The sequence below is a fragment of the Gobio gobio genome (assembly GCF_949357685.1).
Source record: "Gobio gobio genome assembly, chromosome: 8".
In the NCBI taxonomy this organism is placed as follows: Eukaryota; Metazoa; Chordata; class Actinopteri; order Cypriniformes; family Gobionidae; genus Gobio; species Gobio gobio.
The window spans coordinates 11,802,264-11,824,216 of NC_137114.1; the positions used below are offsets into that span (position 1 = coordinate 11,802,264).

The 21,953-nt window shown below is 38.4% G+C and overlaps 1 protein-coding gene across 1 annotated transcript in view; it reads left to right on the forward strand.

The window, feature by feature from the left end:
- Window positions 1-21,953, forward strand: part of LOC307130725 (cyclin-dependent kinase-like 1) — an 80,436-nt gene that overhangs the window by 27,628 nt on the left and 30,855 nt on the right. Inside the window, exons 4-6 of the mRNA XM_079823853.1 lie at window positions 6,219-6,291; window positions 11,645-11,735; window positions 12,323-12,523. Coding sequence (XP_079679979.1) covers window positions 6,219-6,291; window positions 11,645-11,735; window positions 12,323-12,523 — 365 coding nt within the window. The remainder of the gene's footprint in view (window positions 1-6,218; window positions 6,292-11,644; window positions 11,736-12,322; window positions 12,524-21,953) is intronic.

Consider the following 21,953-nt stretch of genomic DNA (forward strand, 5'->3'; position numbering starts at 1 on the left):
GAGCACTACATGATTTTAAAATCTTGAATATTATTCAATTACCACAACAATGCCGGATCTCATGATGTAGAATTACATAATTACAAAATTGTTTATACATTACCTCTGTAACCAGAACATTAGCTTCTGAATGAGATCAGTGATTCAGCCACTACATGATGATGTCATCATCAATAAGCCAACTTTGTCTTATCTTACCATGACAAAAGTGTCTTATACACACACAGTTAAAGCTGCAAGAAAAAAGAGTCAAGGGTCAAGAGCCCAACTAAAACAAACACTGAACACCCTCATGGTGACAAACAAAACGATTATTTTCAATAAAACATAAATAACGTCAGTCTGATTAGTAATACGTGAAGCTGGTAATGCTGTTTGTGGAGTTGTTTAAAGGGTAACTTCAGTGATTTAGCATTAAGCTTTGTATTTAAACTGGGTCATTTATGCAGTAGAAATGTGAAATTATTTTTTAAATTTTGTGCCTTCTAGACTGAGAAAAGACATAAAAATAAAAAATTCTCATGTGGATGAAAGACAACAACTCCCAGAATGCACTTGCTTCGCTGCCCTACGAGGCCACTCCGTACACCGTCGTTTTGATCTTCATAGTAATACAATAATTTAGTTCAGTTAGAGAATAAGCACTACAATTAAAAACTGAACGTGTCTTTTCAATAAAGTGTGAGTGAGCCGAACGAAAGTCACGGCACAGACGCATCAGTGTCAGATTTCATTCCTCACGAAGAGCTGAGCAGAGCTGAGGTAACATTAAGTGCCAGTCTGGCACGTTTTCAGATCGCATATGGAAGCCAAACTATCACAGGAATTGTGCTCATTGATTCTGCTCATTATCATCAGGTGTTCATCATTGATGCACAAACATCACTTAATTCTCTCATTAACTTCAACACTGCTTCTAAGGTACTTTAACTCAGTAGTGAGCACACACATGAACACTATAGGCAGAGTTAATTTAACGTTTTTCTGTGTGCTATTACATACATCTTACCTGTACCATTTACATATGACTGGCATATATGAATCACATTCAGTTAATTACTACAATTACATAAAACTTACATTTTTCATTTATGTTTAAGTGTACACTCCCAATTCAGCCCCTTTGCAAAGCATGATAGGAAGCGAAAGTCCTGTTTGATTGAGTCTTGCATATGTTGCTTCAGTGGAAAATATTTGGAGATACAGGTGCTGGTCATATAATTAGAATATCATCAAAAAGTTGATTTATTTCACTAATTCCATTCAAAAAGTGAAACTTGTATATAATATTCATTCATTACACACAGACTGACATATTTCAAATATTTATTTCGTTTAATTTTGATGATTTTAACTTACAACTAAGGAAAATCCCAAATTCAGTATCTCAGAAAATTTTAATATTGTAAAAAAGTTAAATATTGAAGACACCTGGCGCCACACTCTAATCAGCTAATTAACTTAAAACACCTGCAAAGGCCTTTAAATGTCTAGTTCTCAGTCTAGTTCTGTAGGCTACACAATCATGGGGAAGACTGCTGACTTGACAGTTGTCCAAAAGACGATCATTGACACCTTGCACAAGGAGGGCAAGACACAAAAGGTCATTGCAAGAGAGGCTGGCTGTTCACAGAGCTCTGTGTCCAAGCACATTAATAGAGGTGGCGAAGGGAAGGAAAAGATGTGGTAGAAAAAAGTGTCCAAGCAATAGGGATAACCACACCCTGGAGAGGAAGAGGAAAACCCATTCAAAAATGTGGGGGAGATTCACAAAGAGTGGACTGCAGCTGGAGCCAGTGCTTCAAGAACCACTACGCACTGACGTATGCAATACATGGGTTTCAGCTGTCGCATTCCTTGTGTCAAGCCACTCTTGAACAACAGACAGCGTCAGAAGTGTCTCGCCTGGGCTAAAGACAAAAAGGACTGGACTGCTGCTGAGTGGTCCTAAGTAATGTTCTCTGATTAAAGTAAATTTTGCATTTCCTTTGGAAATCAGGGTCCCAGAGTCTGGAGGAAGAGAGGAGGGGCACACAATCCACGATGCTTGAGGTCCAGTGTAAAGTTTCCACAGTCAGTGATGGTTTGGGGTGCCATGTCATCGGCTGGTGTTGGTCCACTGTGTTTTCTGAGGTCCAAGATCAATGCAGCCGTATACCAGGAAGTTTTAGAGCACTTCATGCTTCCTACTGCTGAACAACTTTATGGAGATCCAGATTTCATTTTCCAACAGGACTTGGCACCTGCACACAGTGCCAAAGCACCTGGTTTAAGGACCATGGTATCCCTGTTCTTTATTGGCCAGCAAACTCACCTGACCTTAACCCAATAGAAAATCTATGGGGTATTGTGAAGAGGAAGATGCAAAATGCCAGACCCAACAGAAGAGCTGAAGGCCACTATCAGAGCAACCTGGGCTCTCATAACACCTGAGCAGTGCCACAGACTGATCAACTCCATGCCACGCCGCATTGCTGCAGTAATTCAGGCAAAAGGAGCCCCAAATAAGTATTGAGTGCTGTACATGCACATGGCCAAGATTTCTAAAAATCCTTTCTTTGTATTGGTCTTAAGTAATATTCTAATTTTCTGAGACACTGAATTTGTGATTTTCCTTAGTTGTCAGTTATAATCATCAAAATTAAAAGAAATAAACATTTGAAATATATTAGTCTGTGTGTAATGAATGAATATAATATACGAGTTTCACTTTTTGAATGGAATTAGTGAAATAAATCAACTTTTGGATGATATTCTATTTATATGACCAGCACCTGTATATAAATTTGGAGACTAAAACGTGCTCAGAAAACGTAACCAGTTTAAGTTACAGCAAAGAGATTGAATTGAGTTGGTTGGACGTGAGTTGGTTGGACGTTTACATACACTCAAAAAAATATTTTGGTCTAAATATAAGTTTTATGTATTTGAATTACATCACAATTTTCCATCCATTTGGACTACATAGTTTTAACATAAACAAACAAATAAACTTAATGTGATTCATATTTGTCAGTCAAACGTAAATGAAATAGGTAAGTTTTATGTAATGGTACACAGAAAAATGCCCATGATAAATTAACACAGCCTAGTGCACACTACTGAGATAAAGTACCATTGAAGCAGTGTTCAAGTTAATGAGATAATTGAGTGATGATTGAGAATTAATGATGAACACCTGATGATAATGAGCAGAATCACTGACGGAAAGAGAAACACAAGAACTACAACTGACTTCAGCCACAGCCTTAGATGAAATCAACTGAAGATAAAAGAAGACATTAAATCTCTGAAGAAATCAGTAGATGAGGATTAAACAACTTCACAAACAGCATTATCAGCTTCACGCATTACTAACCAGACTGACTTTATTTCTGTAATTTCTGTTTTAATGAAAATAATAGTTTCATAGTATGGAAGTCACCATACTGGAGATCAGTGTCTGCTTTAGTTGGGCTCTTGACCCTTAATTGTTTTTTGCTTTAGTTTTTCTCTGGCTCCTTTAACTGTGTGTTTATAAAGCACATTTGTTATTTCAAGGGAATCCAAGAGAAAATATTATCAGGTGATGTTGGCTATTTGTTTTGGCCTGAATCACTGCTCTAATTTAGAGGCTTAATTTGCTGGATATAAAGGTAATGTGTTATTAATTGTGTTGTATTCATAATATTAGCCATGTGATTATGCAGCACAAGATACAGGACGGTTGTGTTAATTGAATATCCAGATTAAAAAAAAAAAAGTGCACAAAAGGTTTTAATCTACGGCATTACCTAGACACACACAGACATCATGAATCAGCGTTTGAATCTCTACAATGTTGACAATCAAAAAAAAATAAGATAAACAGATCAACTTTGAACATAAAACAAGCAACTAAAATGTCACGACAAAAACAGCAAAAGTAAAAGCAATTAGTAAGTATCAAAGAAAATTTGTCAATTCAGATGCATAATTTATTCATGCCGCAATGCATGCTGGGACACATGGGGGGGGGGGGGTTGATTGGTGGTATGCACTGCACCTTGAAGATTTTAATTGATTGTCACCATTGTTGAGATTCATACATTGATTCTTGATGTCTGTGTATATCTAAGCAATGCCATAGATTTAAATCCTGCATATTATTCAAATACCACAACGGTGCTGTAACTCGTGCTGTAGAATCACATGGCAACTATTATGAATAAAACAAAACTATTAACACAGTACCACAATAACCAGAGTATTAGACTCCGAATGAGATCAGTGATTTAGCCACACGATGTCATTAACAATATATAAATAGCCAACATCACCAGATATTCGCTTGGATTCCTGTGCCATAACAAATGTGCTTTATAAACAAACAGTTAAAGGAGCAAGAGTAAAGAGTTAAGAGCCCAACTAAAGCAGACACTGATCTCCAGCATGGTGACTTCAAACAAAACTATAAACAGAAAATTACAGAAATAAAGTCAGTCTGGTTAATAATGCGTGAAGCTGGTAATGCTGTTTTGTGGAGTTGTTGAATCCTCTTCTGCCAAGATCTTCAGGCTGTGGCTGAAGTCAGTTGTAGTTCTTGTGTTTCTCTTTCCGTCAGTGATTCTGCTCATTATCATCAGGTGTTCATCATTATTTCTCAATCATCACACAATTATCTCATTAACTTGAACACTGCTTCAATGGTACTTTATCTCAGTAGTGTGCACTAGGCTGTGTTAATTTATCATGGGCATTTTTCTGTGTACCATTACATAAAACTTACCTATTTCATTTACGTTTGACTGACAAATATGAATCACATTAAGTTTATTTGTTTGTTTATGTTAAAACTATGTAGTCCAAATGGATGGAAAATTGTAATGTAATTCAAATACATAAAACTTTTATTTACCAAAATATTTTTTTGAGTGTAGATTCTTCCTCTGTCAGTTTTGTTGTCACAACACAAGGTTTTTGCATAGATTAAAATAAACCTTTAAAGTTAATAAAAACTAAGTTGATTGTGTGGAACCACTATCCATAATTTAATTGAGTTAGTTTAAACTATAATTTTTTTGAGTGTACACCTAGGATGGCTTGAGGGTGAGTAAATTATGGGCTATTTTCATTTTTAGGTGAACTATCCCTTTAAGATGAAGAGGCACTCTGTGGTTTTCAACTGCAATAGGTAGCTAATGTGCTCACTCACAGAATCAGACACTGCTGCTTTTTATACATTACACATTTACCGTTATATATTTTGATACCGCTTGGTTTGTTGGTCTGTTGGGTTGTATTGCCCCAGAGTTTGTTTTCAATCGGGCTGAGACCACCTCGGTCAGGCGATCTTAGGGTGGTTGTTTTTGTGCGTATCCGAGAGCAATTGCAGGGTTCAAATATGCTGTTACAAGCTCCACAAACACAGCCTTCGGTCGTAACATACAGAGCCACACATTGTAACATGTGTCGCCCGGAGTCCCTTCTCCTGCTCCCACAAACACCACAACATCACCAGTTTTGAGTCAGAGAGGAGATTTGTGTATTACTTGAATAAAGAAAACCAAAGGACGGCTTGAAAACAGTGGGTCGGCCAAAACAACAAACAAAAGATGGGGATCTACCTACTCTTTAGAGATCTTCCCTAGAAAAGAGATAACAAGATAACAAAAGAAAAACACAAGTCTTACCTCCCTGCTAACAGAATAAACAGGAGAAAATATTCATTAAACAAAAGAGGGCCTCCCACTAACAAAAGGTCTGCATGGGAAAAAGGGCGATTCAACATTTACAGGCCTATACCGCTAACAATTGTACTCCACACCAGGATTTACTCTAAAGGCCAACCCAGCAGCGTCACACACACGGCTGGTACAACGACAGGAAGCAGGAGAGGGAACTCCTCGAGCAGTCTTCCCTCCAAGCTTTTATCCACCAAGCGATTCCCGGATCCACCCACATAAACAGCTGCACCTGTTTCACAACAATTAGCACCGAGCAACAGGGGGAGAGCGAGAGAGAAAGAGAGAGAGCACCTCACACATAACTTTTGCTCCACACATCAACATTACAGGATACAAGTAAACACAATGACAATCAGACACGTAACATATGCCTAAATGAACCGAACTAAGGGAGAAAACGAGTCAGGTTCCAAAACAAATGAGCCAGGTGTGAAAACTGCCTAACAGTCGATTTATGTCTTGGCCTGCAGTCTTATTCGTGATATTAACATTTGTCCTTTTTTCTCTCTTTAGGGTTCCTGAGGCACAACTTAAGAGTATTGTGTGGCAAACTCTACAAGCTGTGAACTTCTGTCACAAACACAATGTCAGTATGTCCAGCCTCTATTTTTCAGCCTACCAATGTGTGTCAGTTATAACTGCTAAAGATAACTATGAAAAGTTGTTTATTAAAGAATAAGGTAACACTTTACAATAAGGTTTCGTTAGTTAACATTAGTTAACTACATTAGTTAACATGAACTAATAATGAACTGCACTTATAAAGCATTTATTAATCTCTGTTAATGTTAATTTAAACATCTACTAATGCATTATTAAAATCTTGGTAACATTAATTAATGCACTGTGAACTAACATGAACCAACCATGAACAGCTGGATTTTTATGAACTAACATTAAAAAAGATGAACTAATGCTGAACAGAGGTGTTGTTCATGGTTAGTTCATGTTAACTAATGCATTACCTAATGTTAACTAATAAAACCTTTTTGTAAAGTGTTACCAAGAATAAACTATTAAAGGGACCTTTTTAAGGAATGAGCCAATAGTATCCAGCTGCAGAACCGCAGCACCAGCAGTTTTAGAACCGCAGTTTTAGAACCGCAACCACAGAACCGGAAGTGAGGATGGAGCTTAAACAGTCATAGTTGCACTACCCATACACGTAATTTTCTTTTGTTAAATATAAGCTGTTTTCATATGGATTTTTATTGGATCGATGTCTACAATATTTAACAACAATACTTTTAAATAAGTCACTTTTCTGTTCATATATGCATAAGATATCTTGTACAATGAGGATTTTTTAAATTAACATGTCAATGGATAATACAAACTTTTCTAGTTAGTTCATACAGCATGAAATAATTAGCATAAACTGAGAACAAATACTTTTAACCATATCATTTTGAAAATATATTAATAAATGTGTAACCATATAGTAAAATGTCTCCCTTGACTGTATTATTTGATAATATATTTCCTTATCCCATTAGGCACAGGATGTAGACTCCAATGTCTACATTTTGGTTGAAAATGAAAATTGGTTTGACGTCTAAATCCAACGTTTGTTTTATGTTTGATATCAAGATCCAACGTTGGGCAAACGTTGAATTTTGGCTGGAATAAACAACCCAATTTCTTTTTAAATAAATGTAAAAATAAAAGGTTTATTTTTAATATAAGTTCACTTATTACCAGCATCACTTATTACTAACCAGATTGACTTTATTTCTGTCAGACGTCAACAGAAGTTCTTATTGAGAATTAACAGAGGTTTAGATGTTAATGTTTTGTTGAAATTGTTGCGTTTGAGGTCACCATTATGGTGATCATTGTTTGCTTCAATTGGGCAGTTTGACTTGACCTTTTAACCTTATTTTTTCTCTTGCTGCTGTAACTGTGTTTGTTATAGCAAGAACTGCAAGAGAACGTGTATTCAGATGATGTCAGGTATTTGATGGTGATAAAGACATGATCATCATGTAGCGTTTGATTCACTGATCATATTCAGAGTCTATTATTTGTTTAGGTATCATGTTATTAATTTCTCATTATTGATTGTCATAGTCCTGTGATTGTCCAACAGTGTTCTAATATGAGGGATTGTGCACCAAAAAGTTTTAAAGATACGCACAGACATTAAAGAATCAGCATGTGAATCTCAATAACGGTGACATGCTTCATGCTGCAATGAATGAGTCTAACAGATGCTGGAGATCAAAATGTTTAGTGGACAATGTAGAATTACAGGCTTGCTATAATTTATAATACAAAATGATCATGTATCAAAAGATTAGATTCTGGATGACATCAGTGAAATAGACCACAATATGATGATCATATCTTTCATTAAGTAATACAACATCATCTGACCACATTTTATCTTGCTTTTCTTGCCATAACAAGCACAGTTACAGCAGCCAGAGAACGTTACACATTTATTTCATATATTTTTAAAATAATAAAAAATAGTTGTAGTATCGTTGAAGTAACAATAAACTACAGTGTTTGTGACCATTAACATTAAATCTTCTCATACTCTGTCATTGTAACAACATGAATGTGAAGTAAATAATACCATCACATACAGTACTGTATGTATTCAGTCAAATTGGAAACACTTTACAACATGTTACACATTTATCATTATTTTTAAATAAAAACTGTATAGTTTTTGCCTATATCCTTAAAGTATTAACTACTGTTTGTATCCATTCATTGACATTAAGCATCGATATGTTTTAAAATTTTGCTCATTGTACATCATATCTTATGCATATTATATGAACAGAAAAGTGACTTTATTTAAAAGTATTGTTGTTAAATTGACATATCCGTGAAAACAGCTTATATTTAACAAAAAAATAAATGTTTATTGAAAATTAAATTTTTATTGGATATTCAGTGGATTTTTTTTTCAGTGGAAAATGGCTTCTTTTAAAAACGTGTACTAATATATATATATATATTGCTCGAATTTAATGGATCTGAAATGAGAAAAAAAAAATTCACAAACCAATAGAATAATCAAACTTTTATTAAGTTAAATAACAAAACCTAAAATATTTTTAACAATAAATATAAATAATAATACCAAATAATATTATTCTTCAAGTTTTATGTTCCATCAAATAAAATACAACCCCAAATCAGAAAAAGTTGGGACAGTATGGAAAACGCAAATAAATAAAAAAAGAAGTGATTTCTAAATTTACTTTGACTTGTATTTCATTGCAGACAATATGAACAAAAAATATTTCATGTTTTGTCTGGTCAACTTCATGTCATTTGTAAATATGCATCCTTTCCTGTCATTCAGACCTGCAACACATTTCAAAAAAAGTTGGGACAGTAAAGCATTTACCACTTTGTAATGTTGCCATTCCTTTTCACAACACTTAAAAGACATTTAGGGACTGAAGACACCAAGTGATGAAGTGTTTCAGGTGTAATTTTGTCCCATTCTTCCTGCAAACAAGTCTTAAGGTGGGCAAAAGTACGGGGTCTTCGTTGTCGCATTTTGCGCTTCAAAATGTGCCACACATTCTCTATTGGAGACAGGTCGGGACTGCAGGCAGGCCAGTCAAGTACCCGTACCCTCTTCCTCCGCAGCCAGGACTTTGTAATGTGTGCAGAATGTGGTTTTGCATTGTCTTGATGAAATATGCATGGACGTCCCTGGAAAAGATGTCTTCTTGAAGGCAGCATATTATGCTCCAAAGTCTCTATGTACTTTTCAGCATTAATGGTGCCTTCACAGAAGTGCAAGTTACCTTTGCCAAGGGCACTGACCCAACCCCATACCATGACAGACCCTGGCTTTTTGACTTGTTGCTGGTAACAGTCTGGATGATCCTTTTCTTCTTTGGTCCGGAGCACATGGCGTCCATTCCTCCCAATAAATACCTCAAATACTGATTCATCTGACCACAGTACACGTTTCCACTGTGTGATGGTCCATCCCAGATGCCCCTGAGCCCAGAGAAGTCGACGGCGCTTCTGGACACTGTTAACATAGGGCTTCCTTTTGGCACAGTACAGTTTTAACTGGCATTTGTGGATGTAACTACGTATTGTGGTACTTGACAAAGGTTTGCCAATGTAGTCCTAAGCCCATGTGGTGATATCGCTTATAGATGAATGACGATTCTTGATGCAGTGCCGCCTGAGGGATCGGAGATCACGGTTGTTCAGCTTAGGCTTGCGCCCTTGTCCTTTATGCACTGAAATTCCTCCAGATTCCTTGAATCTTTTAATTATGTTATGCACTGTTGAATGTGAAATATCCAAATCTCTTCCTATCTTTCTTTGAGGAACATTGTTTTTAAACATTTCAATAATTTTCTCACGTATTTGTTGGCAAACTGGCGATCCTCGGCCCATCTTTGCTCCTAAAGGATTAGACCTTTCTTGGATGCTGCTTTTGTACCAAATCATAATTACAATCACCTGTTGACATCACCTGTTTCAAATCACATCATTTTTTAACCATTTTACCTCATTACTAGCCCTAAATTGCTCCTGTCCCACCTTTTTTTTAAATGTGTTGCAGGTCTGAATGACAGGAAAGGATGCATATTTACAAATGACATGAAGTTGACCAGACAAAACATGAAATATTTTGTGTTCATATTGTCTGCAATGAAATACAAGTCAAAGTAAATTTAGAAATCACTTTTTTCTTTCTTTTTTGCGTTTTCCATACTGTCCCAACTTTTTCTGATTTTCTGAGTTGTAGTTTTTTAACAGCAATAAAAGATCCACAATTATCTGAATAACTGCACACAAAATCAAAGAATGGTTCTCATTAAGAACATGAGATGCTGCACTGAATAGTCTCTCACTGTCGGTCACTGTTCTCCGGGAAAAATGGCATTTGGGGGGTAAAATATGTGTTTTTTTGGCAGGGTTGCCTGCTAAAATTCGCATTCTTTGGTCTAAATATTGGCCCAACATAATTGGGGTCGCTTCAACCTGCGGACATGGAAAAACTTCCCGCGGGAAAACCGCGGGCTTGGCAACACTGCTTGGGGCAGATAAATACTTGCGTGCAATCCGCATGGGCAATGGAAAGCGGCCTTCGTTCGCGCGCCAGTAGTCAAGGGGATTGTCGCTTCTGGCAATGGTAGTTCAGTTGGATCCGTCTCTATTTGCTCTCATACCGCTGACATGCTTAATCTTTGATAGGCAGACGCGTCGCGTGATAACAGCTTGACCGTGAGTGAAACCTAAGCGCTTGCGCACAGATGGGAGGGGTGGGTGACTTTCATTTTCGGTTTACGTTTTCGGCTGTTTTTTTTTTTTTCGGCCCAAAACCGATAATGCCATTTTCGGCCAAACATTTTCGGCGGCCGAAATTTCGGTGCACCCCTAATTTTTACATCATAAAATGAACCCAGAACTCGGTTTACACCTATCAAAATTTCTAGCCTCTTGAGGACCATATACAGGCTAGGGGAACTCATATTAATGTTAAAAAACCTCATAAAATGACATTTTCATGCCATGGGACCTTTAACGATATGCAGATGCTTATTAGCTGAATGTTGACGGTAAATGAGAAAGTATATTATAGCCTATTGTTTGTTTTTCGCAAGCCATTTACTTTCTTTGTATATATAATAATGTATTAGATATGACTGTTTAACAGAGGCCATAAACCAATGAAGACAGAGAAGAATGTGAGTGCTGTGTGATCAGGCGCTGCCAGGCACTGGCATTTTCAGCGCCAACCAACAAAATAAGTCTGGCACGCCGTCAAAAAAATGCTTCTAACACATCGGCCACTCAGAAACATTTACCGGCCAATGACGATATTTTAAAAATGCCAAATATCAGCCAATATATCGGCCATGGCGATATATCAGTTGACCACTATTAGTGGGTGTTTTGTGTCTGTATCTATGACAGTGTCCTTCTTTGTGTGTGTATGCTAGTGTATCCACCGGGACGTAAAACCGGAGAACATTCTTCTGACCAAGACTGGTGTGATCAAACTATGTGATTTTGGCTTTGCCCGCATCCTCAGTAAGTATCTTTTTCCAGCTCACTCACTCTCTAGCCATTTATGTGCATTTAGCATCTTCGCTTCATTAATTACTTATTTATACATCCTACCTATATCAGCTGTCGTGCATCCTGAGCTCACTTTCAGAGCAGCGTGAAGCCTCACAGGTGCAGTCAGCCAGTCAGGGTCAGCTTACATCATCCTTGGGTTTCAGTGTATTGTTACTATAGGCTAACACAAGGTCTATCCATCAGCATGTTGTAATCCTTTTTGTATGATGTACATGTAATTCTGAATCTGTGCATGTGTAGCTACTTAACCATGTTTTGGGGACACATTTGTACCTAGAAGTTAGCTAAACATGACAAATGCTCCCGAAACCTCCTTTTGGGGATGCCCTCATTTGTAAAAACAGTTTAAAAGTAAATTAATTAATTAATGAGTGTGTGTGTGTGTGTGTGTGTGTGTGTGTGTGTGTGTGTGTGTGTGTGTGTGTGTGTGTGTGTGTGTGTGTGTGTGTGTGTGTGTGTGTGTGTGTGTGTGTGTGTGTGTGTGTGTGTGTGTGTGTGTGTGTGTGTGTGTGTGTGTGTGTGTGTGTGTCAAACAGCTGGTCCAGGAGATGATTACACTGATTATGTGGCAACACGATGGTACCGGGCCCCAGAGCTCTTGGTTGGAGACACTCAGTACGGTCCCCCAGTGGATGTCTGGGCCCTTGGTTGTGTCTTTGCTGAGCTGCTGTCTGGAAATCCTCTTTGGCCAGGACGTTCTGACGTGGATCAGTTGCACCTCATTCGACAAACGCTGGGTACTAAAAGAGAAAGAAAGGAAAATGTTTGTGCGTTGGAAGTAATACACAAAAAAGGCCTACTTAAACGACTTAAACATTTGTAATATAACAATTTAAATTTGAGTAAATTGGAAAAACACCAAAAAAAATGTACCATAAAATTAACATCAAAACTATCTGCACTATATCTAAGTCACTACTCAATAAAGCTCCATCAAGAAAATATTTAATATGCTTCTTGCTTCTATTGGAGTACACAATTTGCTTTTTTTGAACATTCCTTAAATATGACTGGGATAACATGGATCACAAGAACACATTGTCTGTGTTCAGTAATTGACTGCTTACTAAGGCCCAATCCCAATACTATGTTATACCCATTTGCGAATAGCAAGTCGAAGGGGTGAAAATATTCCCCTAAGAAATGGGACACCACTACTATACCATTACACGTCATTATACCCCGTTTCTTTTATAAGTGTCCTGTAACATTTAACCAGTATGAACAGCAATGAAGTGCACATATCAGGCATGAGCACATTTAACAGATTACGCACTCCCAACATTGTTTTGTGGTGTATTTGGACTTACTGTGCTCTTTTCCGTTCGAAAACATATAGCTTTTGAATTTCCTAAGTGTCACGTGCTGGAGAAAGCAGGCGTCGGCGAGGATCTAAATGCAGGGTTTTTAATAAAATAACACATTAAACAAAATAACTCCAGGAATAAAGAAACAAAGGAACAAAGACCACTAGGACACATGAACTAGAAGCAACCATTACATGTAAAACAACCCACAAACACCAGTAAGGCACAAGCACTATAGATACAAAAGGAATACTAGCTTAACAAGATAACCAGAGGGAGTGGCTAAATTGCAAACACCTGGGAGAACTAATCAACATGAAAAACTACAAAGAACACTGTAAAACCTAACAGTTGTATGTACTAAATAAAAATTAGTTCACTGCACTCAAACATTACCGAATGTTTTGTGGACACAATGACTGAAACAGAACTCAAAATGAATGAGTTATAGAACATTTCTAGTTCGCAGCATGATAATTGGATAATAATTGTATTGTTAGGTGATTAAATAAGTGATAATTGCGAATTGGTGGTGACACCTGATGATGGTAATGAGCAGAATCACTGAAGGAAAGAGAAACACAAGAACTACAACTGACTTCAGCCACAGCTTTAGATGAAATCAACTGAAGATAAAATAAGACATTAAATCTCTGAAGATCTCAGTGGATTAAACAACTCCACAAACAGCATTACCAGCTTCACACATTACTAACCAGACTAACTTTATTTGTCATTTCTGTTATATTGAAAATAATAGTTTTGTTTGAATTCACCATGATGGTGTTCAGTGTTTGCTTTTGTTGGGATCTTGACCCTTGACATAACATGCCTTGCTCTGGCTTCTTTGACTGTGTTTACAAAGCACATATGGTAAGAGAAGCTAAGAGAAACTGTGATCAGCTGGTGTTGGTTGCTGATGATATTATTGTCATGTAGTGACTGAATCACTGACCTCATTTAAAGTTTAATGCTCAGGTTATAAAGGTTTTGTGTTATTATATTTTTGTATTATTCATAATAGAATCTATGTGCTTTTACAGCACAAAATCCAGGATGGTTGTGTAATCGAACAATATGCAAAATTGAAATTAATAAAATGAATGCATAAAAGGTTTTAATCTACAACTATACTCACACACAGATATCAAGAATCAGAGTATGAATCTCAACAATGGTGACAATCAAAAAAATATTCAGATAAAGATCAACTTTAAAATAAAACAAAACATAAAATAAAACATAAAACAAGCTACAAAAACATCACAAACATAGCAAAAGTAAAAGCAAATAGTAAGAATCAAAGAAAATTAATCATAATTCAGATGCATAATTTATTCATGCCGCAATGCATGCTGGGACCCATGAGGGAGTTTTTATCGGTGGTACCCAGCATGCACTGCAGCATGAAGCTTTTCATTAATTGTCACCATTGTTGAGATGCATACGCAGATTCTTGATGTCTGTGTGTGTCTAAGTAATGCGATAGATTAACCTTTTGAGCTCTACATGGTTTTGAAATCTTGCATATTATTCAATTACCACAACAGTGCTGGATCTTGTGCTATTTAATCAAGTAGCCACTATTATTAATAATACAAAATTAACAACACAATACCGCATAATCAGAGCATAAGATTCTGAGTGAGATCAGTAACTTAAGCCACCCCATGATGATTGTACAAACATCACCTAATCACATTTTCTCTTGGCATTCCTTACCATAACAAACGTGCGTTCTAAACACACAGTTAAAGCAGCCAGAGAAAGAAACTAATGTTAAAAAATTAAGGGTCAAGAGCCCAACTAAAGCAAACACTCATCACCATCATGGTGACTTTAATTAAACTATTATTTTCATTAAAACAGAAATGACAGAAATAAAGTCAGTTTGGTTAGTAATGTGTGAAGCTGGTAGTGCTGTTTGTGGAGTTGTTTAATCCTCCTCTGCTGAGATCTTCAGAGATTGAATGTCTTCTTTTATCTTCTGTTATTTCATCTAAAGCTGTGGCTTAAGTCAGTTGTAGTTCTTGTGTTTCTCTTTCCTTCTCTTATTCTGCTCATTATCATCAGGTGTTCATAATTAAGCCCCAATCATCACTTAATTAATCAGCTGCAACATATATTAAGAATCATTTTAAAAAAATGTATATTAGTGAACTCAACTGAAATGAGCTTAGAGTACTCATAACTGTTAGTTTTTAAACTCAAATTATTTGAGGTAATAAGTTTCCTCAAATGTAATGAGTTTGCTTAACTCATTAGGTTTCACTTTGTGTGTGCTATTGTCAGCTAGTAGTAACTAGCAAGCTCTCTGAGTTCATTTAAAGTTTGTAATTTCTGTTGTTTTACTCATTATAGTGAAGTTTTAGCTGTAAAAAGTATTTGAATGCAGTGTAAAGTTTAATTGGATATTAAGAAATATCCTTGGTTTAGTGGACTCAATTAAAATAAGTTCAGAGTGCTCATAACAACAGTTTTCTTTACTTCAATTAAGTTTGTTAAACTCAATTTAAAGGTGAACTATGTAGGATTTTTGCAGTAAAATATCCAGAAACCACTAGGCCAGTGTTATATATTTTGTTCAGTTGAGTACTTAGAATATCCCAAATGTTTCCAACTATTTGTAAATCGTGAGAAATTGCTATTTTAACCGAGGAATCGGGACGTGTGAGCTATGCGTGTGAGGGAGTCGCCTGTCGATTGCGTCATATCTGCGTCACCCTCGGTTTCCGGTTTTATTCAGTGAAACACTTTACTCTCACTGCAGTGTGAACAAGTGTCATAGCAGCCGCCGAGCGAACGTCATAACTTCCTTTTCAACACACTTAGATATATCTAATACGATAAACAGAGTTGCGTTACCTCACTCATGACTGGAAAAGAGGAAGTGGCGCCGGCAGCCGTGTCATAATAAAAGTCCCGCCGGCGACTATGCCATAATAACAGTCCCGCTCTTCAATCGCTCCTGCGGCCTTGCTCAGCTCCACAACACTCGCTCCTGCTCTGCTTCAGACTACAGTAATGTTAATAATCGCATCCATGAACATGATTTCTGCCCGAGTCCTATCCTGACTTGTTTTCCACCGGCTGTGAGGTGAAGACCACATGTCCCAAGATTCTGCGCTCAAACGTGGCGTCATCAAACTACGCCTTTGTTTTGAACAGGCGACCTCTAGTGGACGGAAAAGTTACATAGTGTAGCTTTAATTGTGGTAATCAGTTTCCTCAAATTAAATGAGTTTGCTTAACTTGTTGGGTTTTACAGTGAACTACAAAACATGAAAAGACAGGAAATAACAAAAGTCCTCACAAGACAGGGAAACACAGGCTGGGATCATGACACTAAGACAGTGGTTCTCAAACTTTTTATACCAAGTACCACTTGCTAAGAACTCTGAAGCGAGTTCATAGACTGAAGCCCTCTCGGGACTCAGGACAGGAGACGGAGCCCTCTCGGGACGCTGGTCAGTGGCTGGAGCCATCTCGGGACGCTGGTCAGTGGCTGGAGCCATCTCGGGACGCTGGTCAGTGGCTGGAGCCATCTCTGGACGCTGGTCAGTGGCTGGGGCTGTCTCTGGAGGCTGGTCAGTGACTGGAGCCGTCTCTGGACGCTGGTCACAGGCTGGAGCCATCTTTGGATGCTGGTCACAGGCTGGAGCCATCTCTGGACGCTGGTCACAGGCTGGAGCCATCTCTGGACGCTGGTCAGTGGCTGGGGCCGTCTCTGGAGGCTGGTCAGTGGCTGGGGCTGTCTCTGGACTCTGGACATGTACAGGAGACGTAGCTGGACTCTGGATGGTGGGCGTTGTGACAATGATGGCTAGAGACTTGGGCTTGGATGCTATGACATTTGGGGTCCACAGTGGTCCAAGCTTCACAGTCGGATCCTCCTCCACTTCCCCTACCGTTAATGGAGATCCACACAGCCACAGAGCGAGGTCAATAACTGAGCCGGGGTCCAGCCGGTAGTTGGCCAATGTAATCGTCCAGCCCGCTCCAGAAACATTCCATCAGCATAATGTCATCCAATGGAGCAAGATGATAATAGGCAAGAAAGTCCTTCACATATTCCTCAATGGAACGGCCATTTTGATACATGGAGCAAAGAATACATATAGGGTCCTGATTTCCTCGTGCTTGGTTGTCACGTGCTGGAGAAAGCAGGCGAAGGCGAGGATCTAAATGCAGGGTTTTTGATAAAATAACACATTGAACTAAATGACTCCAGGAATAAAGAAACAAAGGAACAAAGGAACAAAAACCACTAGGACACAAGAACTAGAAGTAACCATTACATGTAACAACAACCCACAAACACCAGTAAGACACAAGCACTATATACAAAGGGAAGACTAACTTAACAAGATAACAAGAGGGAGTGGCTAAATTGGAAACACCTGGGAGAACTAATCAACATGAAAAACCACAAAGAACTACAAAACATGGCACAAGACAGGAAATAACAAAAGTCCTCACAAGACAGGGAAACAGGCTGGGATCATGACACTAAGACAGTGGTTCTCAAACTTTTTTATACCAAGTAGCACCTCAGAAAATATTTGGCTCTCCAAGTACCACCATAATGTGTGGTCTTTATAATGTCTTTAAAATACAGTAGCATAGTAGGCCTAACTATTCAGCTACAGCTCTGCACAGTTCAAAAACTGGGCAGTTTATTCCTAATAAGAATATTTATTGTTGTCAGCCACTTTAACATTGTAAATACACAGTTTGTACATTAACAATGCACTGTGCTTGTATACAGGTAAATAAAATAATTAAATAAAGATAAAATTAAAATGTATTGTTTTAACATTAATGTATATTTAAAGTCAAAATTAAATATTTGTTCTGAGTTTATCACACCACAGAAAAATGTGTTAGTAAATGTGTGCCAAATTTAAATTATATATATATATATATATTATATATATATATATATATATATATATATATATATATATATATATATATATATATATATATATATATATATATATATATATATATATATATATATATATATATATATATATATATATATATATATATATATATATATATATATAAAAAGTAAAACACTGTCTGCGCTGAAACCACGCCCACTAGCGGGAAAGCAGCAGTAAGCACACAAGACAACTGGGCAGTGGCACGTACTGCAACAATGGCACCAGATGTTCGCGGGACGGGTGGATGAAGTCCTGCGTCGGTCCGGCAGTGGATTATCAGTGAATCCCAGGTTTATCCGATGAACGTTTGTAAAACTATCCAGTGTAAAACAATCACTGCAGAGGCAGGTGTTGGTGGTGATCAAGGTAGCTGTTCACAAAATGGATCCACCTCTTCTTGATATGAGCGATTTGGTTTTTATAACCTTTTTATAACCGAAGCATGCTCCCAACTATGCCTGGACCGTTGGGAGAAAGTAACATCAGATCCTTGGGTCCTAGATACCATCAGGACAGGATACAGGATACAGTTTCGGCGGCACCCTCCTACTTTTTCAGGGGTTCAAAAGACAATAGTCAGAGACCCAGTCCAGGCACAAATTTTGGCCAAAGAGATCACGATTTTATTACAGAAAAAAGCAATTGTACAGATAAACACCAGCAAACAGCTCGCTGGGTTCTATTCAAAGTATTTCCTGGTAACAAAAAAAGATGGTGGACTTCGGCCCATTCTGGACTTACGGCAACCGAACAAATTCCTAAAAATACTACAGCTCAAATGGAGTCCATAGAACTGGGGGAATGGTTCACTTCCATAGACTTGAAGGATGCATATTTCCACATACCCATGTGTCAGGATCATCACCTGTTTCTTCGCTTTGCCTTTCAAGACCGGGTTTATCAGTTCAGGGTCCTTCCATTTGGCCTGTATCTGTCTCCAAGGGTCTTCACCAGGGTGGTTGCAGCAGCCCTTCATCCTCTTCAGTGTGCAGGGTTGGAAATTCTATTATACCTGGACGACTGGCTAATTTGTGCTCCATCTCACGGTCAAGCCATGAGGGACACAGAAATAGTACTCCAACATGTCCAGTCTCTCGGCCTCAAAGTGAATTGGGAAAAGAGCAATCTAAATCCCAGACAACATACCGTGTTTGTGGGAATTTAACTCGATTCCCAAACGCAATTATTCATATGCTTTGACAAGAAGTTTGCAGGCAAACCTGTGTCTAAGCAAGATTGTCTCATTGGATAGTGGATACAATTTCACAAGCGTATTCCAACCAAAATCTACCTATCCCTGTAGATCTTGTTGCTCATTTTACCAGCAGCATGGCAACTTCTTGGGCAGCACTCAAGGCGGTAGAACTCTCAGACATTTGTGCTGCAGCTTCTTGGAGTTCTCCTTGCACGTTTACAAGATTTTATAGGATTAATGTAACTAATCCCCTAACTAAACTAAACTAACTAATCCGAATTCTTTTGGGTCCACGGTTTTATCAGTGGCTAAATTGACAGGAGAGGGGAAAGATGTTAGTCCCTCGTGACCCTGGTGGTGACGGTCTGAATGAGGTCGAAATAAATCATAATTTATGTCCATAACTATGGATCTATGAGACCGAACGATGACCGTCACCATCCCTTGTCACTCTAGATGAACTGGGGCGTTCCAGGCAAGAGGAAGTTGTTGGTTCACCTGGATGTTATATAGCCAACCCTTAGGGTCAATCACCTGACATTGTTGATATTAGGTCTCGACGATAGGCGGAAGAATGGTGTCATTCAAGGTAAGACCGTGGTGACGGTCATCGTTCGGTCTCATAGATCCATAGTTATGGTCATAACTTACGTTCTTGTGTTTCTCTTTCCTTCAGTGATTCTGCTCATTATCATCAGGTGTCTTCAATGACCAAACAATCATCACTCAATTAATCACTTAAGTATCTAATTAACTCTAATTGTGCGTTCACACCGGACGCGATTCGCGCGAATGATTTACATGTTAAGTCAATGCAGAGACGTGCAATGGCATTCTGCGGCGCGATTCGCGCGAATGAGGCCGGCGAGATTGAGGCGGCGCGAAGGATGCGACTTGAGCGTTTTGAACGTGCGATTCGCGCGAATCGCTCAAGTTGAAAAATCTGAACTTTGGCGGATATTTCGCGTTAACCAATCAGGAGCTTGCTCTAGTAGTGACAACAATGAGGAGAAAATCTGTATATTCATATCTGGTTCAGACAATATGATTATCACTGTGATAACATTAAATGACTTGAAACACAACACAGTCTCTTTTTGTTAAATGCAAGTTTATGTATGATCAATAATACAAAGTTATAAGTAAAAGGTATAATAAGCTATACATGAAATAAAGCAAACAATTCAGTCAAACATTCAAAGTCAGTGCTAGTAGGCTAACGTTACAACTGCAACGTACAGTTATAGCCTAAAAATATAAAGTAATGAAACTTCTCTTTGCCTTCAGTCTAAACGATTTGCCAGGGAACAAATTATAGATCCATGAGACCAAAGATCGGCCGTTACAAGACGAATTATAGCTCGAGACACACCATAGAGACATCAGAGCCAGCGGCAGACGGCAGAAGGACTGGCCGAGGAAAGGTTGCCCTCGCCGGCGTTGACAAGCCTGAACTCCGAAAACGGCAGATAAAATGTTCAAATAGGCACTCTTTATATAAATAAACCACATATTTGAGCTTTATACAACTACATTATCGACTGAAAAAGTCTTAAAACTACGTTTTGTCACACATTAACAGTAGATTTTAACAAAAAAAAACAAACACAGCCATGTCAGCCATTTCTCAACGAGACGAGCCGCTGGCAGAAGCCCCGCCCATGACGCGAATTCACGTCTGTTGTGCAGTGAATGTCTCGCGCAAATTTCACACGCGATTGAATCGAGTAAACTCAAAATGTTCAAGCGTCCACCTTCGCGCAATAAGCGCAAATTATTTGCGCGAATCGCGTCCGGTGTGAACGCCACATAACACTGCTTCAGTGTTACTTTAACACCCTGCTGGTGGTTCCCTTATGAACACAGAGCGGTGTTAATTCAACACCAGGGAATTTACTGTGCACATTCACAACCAGCTTTCTTTTGAAAGCAGTGGCCAAGAAGGCTCACAAAGAGCCCAAACTCAGCACTACTGCCTGCCAAACTCTGGGGATGGAGTTTTTCGCAAAGCCTAACTCGCTTTTCAGGTGGAACTCTAGGGAGTGGAGGCCTGAAAGAGTGACTCTCTATAATGAGAGGAGGCCTAACAACACTCTGCCACTGTAAAGGCAGTAGTGAAGGAGGCTCACAGAGAGCCTAACAACCTAGCGTACTGCCTAGCTGAGCTCTGAGGACACAGACTTCAGCATGATGACTATCTCATGCGAGAGACAGCCTAATGACTTCCTAAGTTCAGAACAGCTTACCAGGGAGGCTTCTCAAAACCTAACAAGTCGAAATCGAAGCTCTAGAGAGCGGAAGACTCAGAAGAATAACCTTCTTTAACGCCAGTATTGTAAAGGCAGTAGCCAAGAAGGTTCACAGAGTGCCTAACAACCTAGCATACTGCCTTGTTGAGCTCTGAGGACGGTGACCTCAGCATAACTCTCTAAAGCGAGAGGCGGCTTAACAACATTGAACACTCAGGACAGCTTATCAAGGAGGCTTACAGAAAGCCTAACACTCAATACTGCTGTCCAGGCATAGCTCTGGTATTCATAGGAGCAGGGCAGTTATTGTCCAGACAAATTTATTTTTCTTAAATTCTGTCTCATGCCGCCAAACCAGCTCCAATCTGTCATTGGTGCAGGCATAACTTTCCAAAAAAAAACTAAAACAGAATTGTTAAAATAATAACAAAACTACACTCTTTTGTCTCTAATTCCTCAGGATT